Source organism: Osmia lignaria, chromosome 9, assembly GCF_051020975.1.
Source record: "Osmia lignaria lignaria isolate PbOS001 chromosome 9, iyOsmLign1, whole genome shotgun sequence".
NCBI classification, from domain to species: Eukaryota; Metazoa; Arthropoda; class Insecta; order Hymenoptera; family Megachilidae; genus Osmia; species Osmia lignaria.
This window is the reverse complement of record NC_135040.1, coordinates 5,676,866-5,691,167: the sequence shown is the minus strand read 5'-3', so window position 1 is coordinate 5,691,167 and position 14,302 is coordinate 5,676,866. Positions and strand designations below refer to the sequence as shown.

The following is a 14,302-nucleotide window of genomic DNA, read 5'->3' as shown; positions in this document are numbered from 1 at the left end:
CCCCCGAAGACTCGACGATCCAGTTCCCGTTTTCGTCCTCGTTCGTTGTAGGTACGCGTTGATTTACGCGCGGCCCGGGCGCACGCATCACCGACCGTTTTTTCGTTTTTACAATTATTATTTCTCCACATTTGTTTCGTGCTTGCGTATTACCGGTCGTAAATTTTCGCCGGGATTCCGCTGGAAATTGTCCGGCTTTTCCAGCGGCCACGAGAACGACACGATCCGTGCGCGGTGCTAGCCGTCTTCTACCTCTTTCTCGGCCGCTAATGGAAACGTCGTTACGTTATTGGGTCGAATTAGCCGATCGAACGATTAATTCCCCGGCGATTTCATTTAATTAAACTCTCTTTGCTGGGCGTCGGAATCGAACGACGTTAAATTATCTCAGCAGTGGCGCGTTCTTATCGTTGGTATCGGCTTGAGATTACGACGTTTCGCGGATTAACGAGGTTGCTTCGACGACGAAGGGAAAAAAGAGGAGAAATGGGGGGTAGCTAGATGCGTTTTTCAGGAAAGACGCGTTTACGTATCTATTGTGGGTATAGAGGAGAAAGATCGAGCGTTCAATATACAGTTGATATCGATCGTGGGAAGGTAAAAAGGGGATGCGCGAGTTTGGTCGTGGTCGGAGAGAGCCTATACGGAATGTTTCTGGAATCGAAATAAAAACGTGGCCAGGCAAGCATCCATAAAAACCCTTTCGCCGCGGGCAATTAGCAATAAAGTTTTCATCGTTTAATAAAGGTCGGTACAAATAAATGGGACGATAAAAAATCGACGTACAATACGCGAGGCTGTGCAAGCCTCCCATAGAGCGCGACAAACGTATAATTCTCGGATGTACGTGCGGAGACTGTATCCCGTGAATACGCAACCGTACCTTACCGCCAGATTTTCCGTGTCCGCTTTATCGCCCTCGCTCCGCTTTACGAGATCGACCTTTTATTTCGTTTATCGCGTGTATAAAAAAACACAAAACGTACGCGTTCTAACTCGCGTTCTTAGCGATCCACGGATAGAGTTTTCTCGATCGTTTCTGGACCGATTCGATCGGTACGTTTCCGAGCGAGAAAATCGTACGCGAGGCAACGGATTCTCGAAAATGAAAGAGAAGCTGTCGAACGGTTTAACGAGACAGGGAAAGAGAGGAGAGAAACGTCGAGTGAAAGAAGAGAAAGGAAGATGGTAACGGAGAGAGGAAGAAGGGAAAAAAAGAAGCAATGGTGAATGCAGGAACGCAGGGAGGAGGAGATATTGCACCCGAGGCAACGGGGAATGCGCATGCGTCGGTGCGTGCATCCGCGCGGCCGCCAAGCCGCGGCCGAGAAACAGAGGGACGAAGCGAGGAAGCGTGAATGGAAGAGCCGCGGGGCACGCCGGGAGTGAAAGCCGGAAAAATATGTCATCGTTTCATCGACAGTCATCACAAAGAACCGAACGAACGAACAGATCGACGAACGAACGAACGAACGAACGAACGAACGAGCGTAGGAACGATCGGTGCCAACGAACCGGGTATATATCGTATGCGTCCACGTGTGCGTAGACGCGGTCGTATAAGCCAGCAGAGCCACCCCTTCCTCCGATTTTCTTGCAACGCGTACCACCCTCTCCCTGCCCTCTTTTTCCCTTCTGCCGGTGGTGCTGCTGCTACTGCTTCTCCACCTCCGTCTCCGGTTTGCAGCACGCTCCACCGCTACCTCCACGGAGATGCAGTCATTGTGCGCTGCTCATCCCGGTGTATTGTCATTCGAAACAATGATTTCATAAAAATACACGCGAATATGCCCTGGATGCTTGGCTGCGTAGTGCGTGCCTGCCTGGATGCTTGCGTGCCTGCGTACGTGCGTCCAAGATACGCGAATATGCGGCAAGAGAGGGAAAAGCAAGAATACCGATCGAGGAGCGGTCGATTTACGAGGAAAATATTCACTCGACTCTGGAGATAGGATGCGAAGGAAAACGGCGAGAAGGGAGAAAAAGAAACGGAATAAAAAAAGGAAAAAGGGAAGAGAAAGAGTAGCGCAAGCGTCGCGTCGTCTCGCGTCGTGCGGCTCCGTTTAAAGAGATTTAACCGAGTTTCTCGAGTCGTGGTAAAGCTTGCGACGCGACGCACGGTACGAGAGATCCTTGGGAAATCTTGCCCGAAAGATTTAGTCGAAATTTGTTCGAATTATATAATAGCAACAAGCATAAATGAAAGTGGACGGTGACCGATAACCGGCCTCGATTATTCGATCGTTTCCCCAAAAACGCTGACGTCGTTTTTAACGATATATCCACCCTCTGTCCTCGTTTTTTTTTTTTTTTTTTTTTTTCGTCTTTTTTGCGGTGCTCTTTTTGCCGGGGAAACGCATCGGCCGGCAAAAAGTAGAAAACGCGAAACGTTGGTACGTCGAGCGTGGCTGATGGCTCGATATCGCGAATATCGGGATATCGGGTATCCGACATCGAGATATTCTTCGGTTTAACGCGATGCCGCGAAAAGTTCGGCTTGACACAGGGGCGGAAAGGTTAAGGGGGTGAGTAAAAGGGACGAGGCTAGGGGCGTTTTTCGGGCTTCGTGACGCCGTGTGCAACAGGTTATAGTTTTTGGCACACACCGCCGCATCGCCCTTTCCCCGCTCCCACCCTATCGTCCCCTCTCTTCCATTTCTTCTTCTCTCTTACCATCTCTCTTCTTTGCTCGCATTCTTTTCCCGCGCTATTCCGTTCACGAAATTTCTCATATTCGCATCGCGCTCACCGACCGATCCGTGTATCGACGTTACGCGTTTCCGCTGGCAAAGCAACTCGATCGGCAACTTTTCGAGCGCGAAGAAACCGTTGAAAACAAACTCTTTCGACGAACATTTGGCAACTAGTTGGTGACATTTGGAAATCGATCGAATCAGGTGGAAACGGAACGAAATCGAATGGAAGCGGAGGATCGTCGAAGCACGGGGTAGGACTGGAATTTTCGTTTGTCCCCTTTTCCGCCCTTGCTTTTGCATCTTTTTTTTTTTTTTCGTCGAGCGAGCCCTCGCGGCACTGCGCCGCGTCGAAAAAAAGCCCGATTTTTTCCTCGCTACACTTCTGTGTTATTTGCTTTATGGAACGCCTGTTACAGATAAATATAATAGGCATTCATCGCCGCGTATTGTCCCCGACGAAGCGCCGTGCGCGCCGGGGCTTTTACATTTTTTCCACCCCCCTTCCTACTACCCATTTTTTTTGTCTCACCACCGCCGCCACCGCTACCACCGCCGCCGCCATCGCCATCGCCGCCGCCGCCACCGTTGGCAGTGCCGTGCTAGCATCGCCTCGCCATCGTCACCGCCACCGCCACACACGCGGTGCACGCGAGCTCTCATTTTTATTATTCGCGTTTTTTGGAATTTTTCCAGTGGCGCCCAGCATTGTTTCACGGTTTGTCATTGTTATACGCCTACATCCTGCCAAGCGAGAGAGAGGCGAGGGCTCTAGAACGGGGATCCACCGAACCCTACAACGCCACCTCCCTCCCCTACCACCACCTCCGCCTATCGCTCGTCCCGACCCCCCAACTCTTTCGTTACCCATACCTCCCTTTTCTCTCTTTCCTCGCCCCCTCTCCTGTTCCTTCTACCACCCCCTCCCCCCGTACGGCACCCCTGTCACCCTCTCTCAATCCGTCAGATCCCCGTCCCGGATGCGTTCCTCCGTGTCGCCGTCTCTGCTTTCCCCGATCCCTTGATCGCGCGATCACGATCACTATCACGACGAACCAGCGTCATTGCGAACCATGACTACGCGATCGCGATGACGACGACGACGACGACGACGGCGACTAGATGGAGGACACGATGACGAGGTTGTGGATGAACAGGAGGACGATGATGACGGGTTGCGCGCCGGGGGAACGGAACGGAACTGGGAACACGAAGGGAGCCAGCCCTTGTCGCGCTAACGGGGGCCTCTGATGACTATCGAATGACTTCGGGCGTTATCGATTCCGGTAGCATTCCGCGGAAAAAACGATCCTTCCTGTCGGTTGCCGCCTCGCCTACGCGTTCCTACGTTATTTCCCTCTCGCCGTCGATTCGTCGATCCGCGCTGGTTTTCGTTGTAACAGGAGCGCGATACTAGTAGCTAGGCTCGTCGATAATCCGAGAAACGAGGACGAAATCGAAAACAAATGTTGGCGATGGGTCGACGAGATCGATCGTTAAAACGGTTCGGTGAGGAACGGCCAATTAAAGCGACGATTCCGCGGGGGTATCTGGCGACGCGAAGCGTGTATCTAGCTACCAGCGATGCCGAATCCAGTAGGATCGAACGCGTATGATAAATACGATTCGGACATGGACGCGATCGCGTAGAGGTACGAAACGATAGCGGCCGCCCTATCGCGACACAAAATACGCCTGGCCTGCGATAAACGCACGCGCTCGTTTCTCTCGCCCTCGTCGTTCCGCCGCACGCCATTAAGTGTACCCCGTTGCGTTCGTCATTTCGGCTTTACGTTTACGATTACGATTTCCCCTCCTTTCCCTCTGTCCTCTGGTTCGCATAAAAAATTTTCCCCTGGTCCGATGCATTCCGGCGAGAATGATCGCCGTTCGTTGGCCGCGTGGAATTTCAATAGCTGCCAACTCGAGGCTGATCGAAAGACGCGTTTCGATCGACCGAAAACGTCTCTGCTAGCCATTTGCCCTTTTGTATTTTCTCGCCACAAAAAGGTCCGGTTCCATAATTTCGTTCGAAACGCACGCTTTCTCTCGTTCGGAATCGAGAGGTCGAACGAGGGCGCGGCCCGTTTCTCTTCTCTTCTGTTCTCTTTGCGGAAGGCTGGGAAGCGGATAATCGGTCGGATCGCGGCTGGATCGAGGCCTCTCGATAAAATTTCCCAGGGCAAAAGGGACGATGTAACGAACGGTTTCTCTTGGCGTGGCTGCGTGGACGTTGAACGCGTCCCCGTTAACCAGCTTTTGCTTCCTTCCGGGGTGGCGATGCGCTCGAACGAGCTAACCAATGCGGCACTAGCCAGTATTCGCTCGAATTTTCGAGCCGTGTTCCTCTATGATTCCACGATTCCACGATTCCACGATTGGAAGTAACGCCGTAGGGAGCGTCGAGAGGTTTGAACAGCCAAGGCTGAGGGAGAGAGAATTGACCTGGCATTATCGGCCGGCCGATATTTGCACTCCACTCGTACTCGCGCGCGCACCGACGCATCGCGGCCTCTTTCCATCGACGCTTTTTACCAGCTCGAGGCGAAGCGTACGCCAGCGTTTTTCTCCGAGCCAGCCTCGTTGTATCTTCGGCTGCTGTGTCGGCTCCGGCTTCTATCTCGCAAAATTATCGCCAGCCAACGGACTCTCCTCGCGTTGCTCCCTTTTCTTTCCAGCATTTTTCGTTCCGTCTGTCGCCGTGTACGCAACCTAGAAGAAGTCGCAGCTGTGGCTCTGCTACAACTCTCTCCGTCTATCCTTTTACCCTATCGAATCACCCTATCTTTACGTGTCTAACTCGCAACCACTTTCTTCTTCTCCTTCTTCTCTTTTCCCTTCTTCCCGACTGGTGAAAGCACAAGAAATAAACCAAAGAATAAAGGCGTTACGGCCGATTGCTCGCGTCAAAGGACGTCGTCGATCGCGGATCAAACGGGAATGAAAGTAGAAAGGAGGTATACGCGGTGGCTGAAGAGGAAGTCGATGCGAAAGAGAAGAGCAGAGATACTCGAAGCTCCCGTGTCCGTGTGTCGGTTCGATGCGTGTTCGACTACGCACGGCCGGATGCAGCTTACGGGTTATTCAAATGAACGGTAAAAATCATCCATAACCGAGGAGAGTAGAAGGCACCCTGGTTAGTATTGGTTATATTTAAATGGGTTTAATGCCCCGACCGCGTACCCTCGACCAGCAGCAGCCGCCAACCGTCCTGCCTGCCTCTGTCCTCTGCACTCTCCTACTCGCGCGCGCTCCGATCCCTTCTCATCCTCCTTCCTCGCCACCTCCGTCGCCAGGCACCGAGCCGCACCCCACCCACCTGCAAGCCGCCGCGGCTCGAGGGTTAAAGTATGCCGTCGATAAAAAGCAAGTGTGCCGTCGCGGAGGAGGGACGGGGGGGGGGATAGGAGAAAGGAGGAGGAAGACGAACGTAGAGGGTTGACGAAGAGACGTAGCAAGGATGGAAGGCGGTCGCGCGGAAAAGAGAGGACCGATAGGGAAAGGGGTAAGAGCAGCCGGGCTCGGGCTCGGGCTCGGGCTCGGGCTCGCGATCGCGCTCGGTGTTGGGGGTTGGGGTCGACGGGGTAGAGAGGAAAGAGCTCGAGAGAAGTCGGTGTCATTTTCATTCTTCCGCCTTTCTCTTCCTCTTCTCCGGCACCTTTTTTTTTCTTTCCTTCTACGCCGGCTGTACTCTCAACAATTAGGTATATCTCGGGCCACCCTCGACATTGTTTTCGCGGCATCTCGAGTGAGCTTTTCGCTCGAGATTCTTTCCGCGTGGCGACGAGCTCGCATCCCTATCCGTCTCCTCTTTCTTTCCCTTTTCCGCTGATACCCGCGGCTGCCACGGATATCCACGCGGGCTCTTTCACGCGACCGCGACGACACAGGATAGCGAATCGCGGCCTCCCCTTTTCACCCTTTCTTCTCTCGTCTTTCGAACAATCGTTGCAGTCTAATTTGCCTCGATTCGCGAAGATAGCGTCCCCTCCTAGGAAAACCGTGCCTCGAAAGCTGAGCGAATAAAACAAAGAACAGGAAACGAAAATGGAAATATTTTTTCATCGAAGGGGTAAAGCAAATCGGTAGCGCGATCTGCCGCTAATCCGGGCATTGCAAAACGGTATCGGATTTTTGCGCCGTTTTGTGGTTCTGCTAAAAAAGGCGGAAAAATCGGCGCTTGCCAAAAAAAAAAAAAAAAAAAAAAAAAAATCGAGACATAGGCAAAGAGTCGCGCGAGGATTGGGAGTCGCTGCTGCTGCTGCTACTGTCGCTGTTGTTGGATAGAGAGGGGCTCGATGGGAGGATGGAGATGAACGAAAAGCCGTGATCGGACGCGGCTACAAAAATTGCGTGTAGTTGCCGGGCGACAATAATTGAAACGGTGCGTAACACCGTCCGAATCCTCGAAACCCATTTTATATTTTAATCGCACTTCGATAGGCTCGTCGCGACCCTATCCTACTTTTTCCCCCTGCCGCGTCGCGCGTCGCGTCGTCGCGATCGTCCTCTCGTCCAACAAAATTTTTGTCAAATTTCGTTTCGTTCCGACCTGTTCCCCTTGCTCTTTCTCCCGCCGTATTTTTCGTCGGTTCGCTGGATTTTCCCGAAAAGCGATATCGAAACGCGACCCCTGAAAGAACGCGGATGATCTGTTCGAAGGGATCAACGACAATCGCGTAAACGGAGCTCACGGAGATGCGACCCGTACGAATCCGCGTTTACGAGCACGATGTTCAATTTAATTTGAACCGGTAGGCGATCTTCGAGGTCGCTGGTTATAAATAAACGCTGGGCGCCAAGGATCTGCCGGTAATTTACGGTTCGTTCGACGTCGGTTTTTCACAGTTTAATCGTTGTTACACACCGTTCGTTGAATTTCAAACGATTTCAAAGCTCTTCTTCTTTTTCTAAGCGAGTAACTTTGTCCCGCGCGAAGAATCGACAACTCGGTCGGTAGGTATATCCTTTATCGTCCAATTGGAGCAGCGAGAAAAGTCAGCGGAAGAAAAGAGAAGTTTGATATTAGAGAATAAGTTTGTTAGGGTAGGCTGAATACAAGAGCAACGCTGTTGCACGCGGTAGTTGAGAAATCCGGCACGGGGAACACGTAATTGCATTAATACATATTTACGCTCGTTCGCGTTTCACCGTAATTTATTATTTCTGCGCAACATTATAGGCGCGTGTTCGCGTCGAGGTCGAGAGCGGGTTAGCGAGCGCGTAGGCGAAACCATCGACGAACAACACGGTTACGTGGTCGCAACTATGCTCGTTAATCGATAATCGTCTTGATCGATGTCTTCGTCTTTTTGTTGCAGGTGAGTAGCAGACAATGGAATGCCAACTTAGACCAGGTGTCGGATCGTAGCCACGCTAATAAACCGTCTCCGACTAGATAAAGTAAAGCGGAAGTCGATCGTACGAATTGCGAGTACCTACATTTATATGATGAGAAAAGAGAGGAAAGGAGCGAGAGAAATGATGGTGGAAGAAGTTTACGGATGGCGAATTAAAATTGCTCGTAATCGCGAAGATTTAACGACAAAAGTAGGGTGGAGGGGTAGCGGTAGCAGGGTTATTTACGATTTTTAATATGCGGAGAATCGCAGCCCGGCCTCCTATTCGCTCATCCGTCCGCCTCACTCGGCTATGAATAAACATTAAGTTCCTCGTTACTCCTTTTAATAACTTTTTATACTTCATATTTTATTAATGCAAGACATTCCGATCGGACCCGCTACGACGCGGCGGCGCAGCCAGTTGCGCAACGTGATTTGCGTTTCAATAACGCGCGTACCTACTTGCTGTATTAAGTCTTTTCTTCATCATCCTCATCAACATCCTCTTCTTCTTCTTTCTTTTCTTTGCTTCTCTCAAGTAACACTGTTTGTATTATGGGGAAAGAGGAACGGTTCGAAATCGAGCGGGTTTTCGGATGTGAAAAAGGTTGACGAACAGACGCAAGGAGGGAAGAGTAGGTGAGCGCGTACAGGAAGAGGGCAGAAGCGGCGTAACTGTATTGGCCCTGCACGGTGGCTGGATTTTAATCGAAGCGCAACGTATAAAGTTGCTGAAAATCAGATTATCCCTGCTCGTCCTGTTCCTCGTCCTCCTACGCTAGCCGCCTCGTTCTCCCTTCCCTCTTCGCGATTTCTGCTTTCCGGTTGGCCACGACTGCGAACCATTTTTTATTCGCCCAGTTTTTTATCTCGCGGATTTTTATTGATTCCTGCAAATCAAACGTTCTATCCGCCAGGATCGAGCCAGTTCGAGCCGCTTTCGCAGCCTCTCGAACCGACTCTCTTCGCTCAGCCCCGCTACCCCCTCGATAATCGAGAAAACCCATCGTCCGTCGATGCTTTTTCGCCACCGATTCCGAAACCCGAGTCCGGCACGCCGCTACCGAATCTTCTTTCATAATTTTCTCCAAGTTAGACTTTGACGAACCAGCCGAGCAGAGTCGATTCTTGATTTCTTTACGCCGACCCGTACAGTTTCTCAGAACCGTTCTAGCTATTCCACGAGTTAATGGAATGTCGCGTTGTTGCCGTCGCGACCTTCGCAACGATTCTTGTCCCGAGGCGAGTCTCTAGATATTCCGCCAAGGAACACTTTGCCAACGCTCTCCGATCGTTCGATGGGGAAAAACTTTCGACAGACGAGACACGATGGAAAATCGTTGGAAAACTCGTTGAACCGTTTTCACCGTGGTCCGCTTTCTTCCCAGCAAGTCGAAACGATTCCGATTCTTTGCCTCCTTTCCTCTGCCTCGATGTTTGATCTTCTATCGACGGTAATAGCGTTTTTCTTCCATTAACGCGTTCTAAAGCAGTGTTTCTCATAGTTTGTTCGAAAATCCCGTGAAAAATCGAAAAGAGGGTGGCGTTTGGTCCACGGGCAAGGGCAATTAGTCCTGCGTCGAAAATTCACGAGGCAATAATTTCGCGCAACTAAGCGGTCGATGGGCAGGAGGGAAGCAGAGGAGAACGGGGCAACGTCGTGCATGAACGTTACAGTATTATTTTTAATAACGACTGCTGAGAAGTGGGGGACCCGTTTGCCATTACGTTACGCGGTAAATAATAAACGTTTATAAGGCCTTGAAAGTTATTATACAATATATACGTTCGTATACGCCCGATGCCATTACTAGTATCGTATATTATTAATGCAGCGGCGCTCAACCAACCCACCGTCGTCGTCGTCGTCTCTGTCGTTAGACGCGCTCGTGCGCTCTTAGCTTCGATTCTCGCTATGGCTTTTTCATCATATTTCGTTCTCGAACCAATACATATCGTGTTGAAACAAAATTTAACTACATTTTACTATGTATTCCTCTCTTTGATATTGTAACATTAGTATAGAGTAGCATGACTATTCTGACGGGAAATTTCGGAGCACGAAATTCGTCGCACACCGGGAATCGCGTATGATCAACGACGCTGACTTAGAAACGGAAAATATCCGTCAAGGTAACTCGGCCGTGAAACAACACCCGCCAACTGACTCTACCCGCTTCCGATGTAATTATCATACACGCGGACGAATAATGAAACGTTGGAGGATGTAATTGAGGCGAACCGCGATCTCTACACGAATTCTTTTTCGTGGATCGTTGGTCGTCGTAATTCGATAGATTCCGAAGAAAAGCAAGATGTCCTGTATCGGCCTGTAGAGAATAACGAGGGGGCAGTAAGTTTCGGTAGAGTCGCGACAGGCTAATTGCGCAGTTATTTCGTTAAGATAAGAGTTCGCGTTTCATGGTCGCTTCACGCTACATGGAGATTAGGCGAATTATTATATTTTACGTGTACTATCGTGCCGAGACGATAGCGCAACCAAAGTTTCGTATCAATATTTATTGTAAACGATAAGATTAAAAGGAATTTGTTAATGCGCCGTTCATATTTATATTGTTACGTCAGGCGGCAGCTCGAGCCAACCGTACACCAAGCCATGCCTCTTTCTATCGAATAAAATAAAGCGGTTCTCATTTTATCCTCGTGAAAATAGACAAGCAACGCGTACGCGAAGCTTCGAGTTCGAGTTAAATGAAAGATTGCCCGTGGACGAGATCGGAGCATCGTCTTAACGTGGATAATTTTCCACAGGAAACGAGGTAAAAGGGGTTGGAAGATGGTTGTCGGGTAGTTTTGCCGGTTAAAAAGAAGGTCGGTCCTAGGCGGTAACGAGGCGCTTATCGATCGATAATAATTTAATGACAGTTATTCCCGAACAGACTGTTATTTCTCTGGAGGCACGGGCCGGCTAAAATATATTTTTGTATCGTTCTAGTCGGCGACTGGAAAGTCGATTCGTCACGACCTCCGCGTAGAAAATATGCTACTTCATTCTCAACGGAGAAACACAGAGGGAAGGAGAGATCCGCTCCGCGGGAGCGGTTGTGCGCTCGCGACACACAGAGGGAAATACGAACAGAGAGGCAAGGGAGATTGGGGCGAAAGAGACGAGGGGGGTACACCTACGTACGTCTTCTCTTACGTTCGTGTGTGCGTACGCGCGCTGGTACTTATATATAGAATTAAATATACGATACATTATTCATTTTAAGTTCTTTCTCCTTGCTTGTCCGGAGAACGTACGTATTACCCGCACACTACGCGATCGCGCACACAAACGTACCCTCTCTCTCTCTTTCTCTCTTCCTCATTCTTCGCTCCATGCCCTCTTTCCTTGTCCCCCGCGAAACCGTTCACGGACACGGGTATACGTACGCTTCTAGGTGTCTGTGTACGTTGTATATGTATACACGCTTAGGACGCGTACCGTCGAAACTTACGAGCGCGAGCGCGCCGTTATAACTTTTTATTTTAAAGAAGGCAGCGTCTCATTTGCAATTCTATGCAGCACGTCGATACGCCTGATTTATCGTTACTATACTTATAGCGAGTCTGCGAGCTTCTGCTACAATTTATATCGCGAATACGCGACAACTTTGGAAAGATCTCTGCCGATCGGAGGACGATTTCGTCCGCGTCTTCTGAAATGCCGAAAACTATTTACAAAGAAGTTACTAGGAAGACGATGCGTATTTCGTTAGGGAACCGCGACAATTGGCAATTAAGAAAGACAAGACACTTGGATGGAACCGCGTTCGATCCAGGGAACACGGAAGAGGAATGACGTTACCAGTTACGGGTCAATGATCGAAATTAAAAGCGGTAAGCGTTCACGGCGATACGATAATTACGTTGTAACACGACGATAAGGATGATTGCGCGCGCGTTGACGTTAAACGAGTTGTACGCGCGTGCCGCTGCTCCGAAACGAGAAAATCCGGTCGAAAAGGTGGACGGACCAGTCGTCGGCGAGAAGAAGCTCTCTCGCTTGTCGTCGATAAATCGAGCCGGATCGATCGTTCGGAAAGATCAGATTATCGCGCGGAGGCGTGAAATTTGCAACGGCTTCTCGACGGGGGTTGGGAGGTATGTCCAGATAAGATTCGATACGAGGCGAAACACGCGTGGCGAATGATGTATTTAGCGTGGAAATAAATTCGACCTTGATCGACGGTTCGCGGATCGGGGGTACGCTAACTCGTAAGAGAAGTAGATCGTAAAAAAAACGTCGGCAATAAAAATGGTAATGCACCGGGCAATACGCGCATAATACCAGCTATTATCCACGCGCGTCTTCCTTTATTATCTTCTTTATACTCGATACAGTACGGATCGTAAAGATCGCGATAGTAAAAAGTATTATTTTGTACCGTATAGGCCGGTGGACGAACTAGTGACTCTTTTTCTTCTCTCCCTCTCTTTCTCTGTGCGAGGTGAAGAAAACTGTTACGACAAAAGATCGACAGAGAATCGAGTTAACGAAAGCGTTTTTAATTAGCCGGATAGCAAGTCAGGAGATTGCGAGAATTGATAGGTAAAAAAAAAAGGTGAGAAATTATTGCGAAAAGAAAGCGGGGTGAACAGAGAGAAGAAGAAGCGTCGAATAGTGCCTAACCCGTCCCGTTCGACGCGAGTGAGCACCATTGTTCGACTTATCGGCCTCCACCACGTGCTTTACATAATGGTAGTGTCGAAAATGCGGTTTAACGATATCTAAACACGAGTACTCGGCCGTTTTAACTGGAAACGCACGGCACGGCACGGCGGCAGGGGGTGGCCCTGTTGCGCGACAGAGAACAGGCCAAGCGCTCGTTGTGTTTTCCACCGGCAAAATCCCCTTTGGTAGGGAATATTCTGAACTGGATACCCTGTGCTCCCTCGCGCTCTTGCGCGCTCGCTTTATCGCGTACGCGTGTGCAGGCCATCGAAAAGAGAGAAAGAGGAGAGAACGGGGATGAGATGGCGCGGGAATGGGAACGCATTTGCTGTGATGCGCTGCGAGAAGCAGATATCGGTTTACATCCGAACAATTACTGCCTTTTATCGGCCCGAAAACGTTATGCTAATTGGTTCGATATTCGCGGGACACTCAATGAGAAACGATTCTTACGACTCCCCGGCTTCGTTTTTCAATTCGCTTACAACCGCTCCTTCGTCTTTGAAAATATAATAAATACCAATTTCATTTTAAAGCAAAGTCTCGGAGAAAAGTAAAAGTGGCACCAAAATCGAAGTCGTTCGATCAGAAGGAGGATTCGGAAATCGAGGTCGATGGAAATTGCAGAACCGTTGCTCGTGGCATCGTACGGCGTTGTAAGACGAAGATAAATATTTTTGTAATCGTTAATTGTATTTGACGCGTCGGTGAACGATGGAAATTGTTCGTCGGGCTGTTCCATTTGCGTATCATTAAAGTGGCGGAGTAACAATAATATCGGTACACGTGCATAAACATTCGTATAATAATTATTCTATTTAACGTGGTATCGTTTTGCGCTTCGGCTCGTATTTTTACGACGATCCGAACGAGGCGACCGTAAAGTCGTCGCGACAACGCCACCGGATAGCTGCGTTTACGACTCATTAAATAACTACATTGTACAACACGTGTATATATATATATTATATAAATATTCATACGATCGCGATACCCGATAACAGCCAGACAGAGCGGAGTTCCGGTTTTCTCGAACGATCGAACCGAACACGGTCCAAGCTATTATCGCATTACGCGTAATTGGACGCGAAGAGACAAGGAGACAGAGGATGGGCAGAGAGAGAAGAGCGCAAACGTTATCGTTCGAAGCACCTTACTTGCAATTACGATAGGTAGTCAGGCTCCTTACGTGCCGTAACGTAACATAATGTAATATCAAGGCGCATGTAACAGGGATATTTGCGACTTGCGTAAAGTCGGCTTACATCTGTATTGTTACTTGTGCTAGTTGTCCGTCAATTAGCCGGCCCGGTTAATCTACTTTCCCGGAATCGTGTCAACGCTATTCAATACTGGTACAAGTATTTTCTTATTCAATTTACAGTGGGTTAGTGGTACAAGTAAAGCCGGCTTTATTAGAAGGCAATGCGTGCGTAACCGAGCGTATTCCAATATCTGAACAAAGAGCTGCTAAGTGTAAGTGGAGCTATCGTTCTGTCAAGATCTTTTCGCCGTCGCGTTTCGATGAAAGATACGAAACGTCTTACTTGCCAACACCGTGTTCCGCGTGGTTTGTCCTATTACTCGGC

General features: G+C 49.6%; 1 protein-coding gene across 7 annotated transcripts in view; it reads left to right on the top strand.

Annotated features, from left to right (window-relative positions):
* The window catches only part of LOC117607365 (protein bric-a-brac 1), a 125,214-nt gene that overhangs the window by 33,792 nt on the left and 77,120 nt on the right, over positions 1 to 14,302 (top strand). The window contains exon 2 of one of the 7 annotated variants that reach the window (XM_034331029.2): positions 8,015 to 13,765. The exons of the other annotated variants lie outside the window; for them this stretch is intronic. Within the exon in view, the coding sequence (XP_034186920.1) occupies positions 8,015 to 8,095 (81 nt within the window). The 3' untranslated portion in view covers positions 8,096 to 13,765. Of the gene's footprint in view, positions 1 to 8,014; positions 13,766 to 14,302 lie in introns of those variants that run through there. 7 annotated transcript variants of the gene reach the window in all.